General features: G+C 63.1%; 1 protein-coding gene across 1 annotated transcript in view; it reads right to left on the bottom strand.

The window, feature by feature from the left end:
- The window catches only part of EMH_0037370 (uncharacterized protein), a gene marked incomplete at both ends in the record, with an annotated part of 6,773 nt that overhangs the window by 4,787 nt on the left and 1,712 nt on the right, over positions 1–274 (bottom strand). The window contains one exon of the mRNA XM_013495173.1: positions 3–247. Coding sequence (XP_013350627.1) covers positions 3–247 — 245 coding nt within the window. The remainder of the gene's footprint in view (positions 1–2; positions 248–274) is intronic.

Genomic DNA, 274 nt, shown 5'->3' with positions numbered 1-274 from the left:
TGCTGCTGCTGCTGCTGCTGCTGCTGCTGCTGTTGCTGCTGCTTCTGCTGCAGCAGAGCCGTATCAAGGCGTCTACGCCTAGCTAGGGGCCCATCGCCTCTGGGGGGGGCCCTCTTCAGTATGGGGGGCTGCAGGGGCCCCCTCTCCCTCGCCGTACCCTCTCCTTTCACAAACCCTCCTTTGCTGCTGCTGCTGCTGCTGCTGCTGCTGCTGCTAGCTGCTGCTGCTGCTGCTGCTGCTTCGGGGTCTGCATGCAGATACGCACCAACAAACT

This window comes from Eimeria mitis, genomic scaffold, assembly GCF_000499745.2.
Source record: "Eimeria mitis Houghton genomic scaffold, Emh_scaff1456, whole genome shotgun sequence".
Taxonomy (NCBI): Eukaryota; Apicomplexa; class Conoidasida; order Eucoccidiorida; family Eimeriidae; genus Eimeria; species Eimeria mitis.
This window is presented reverse-complemented; position numbering and strand designations above follow the sequence as displayed.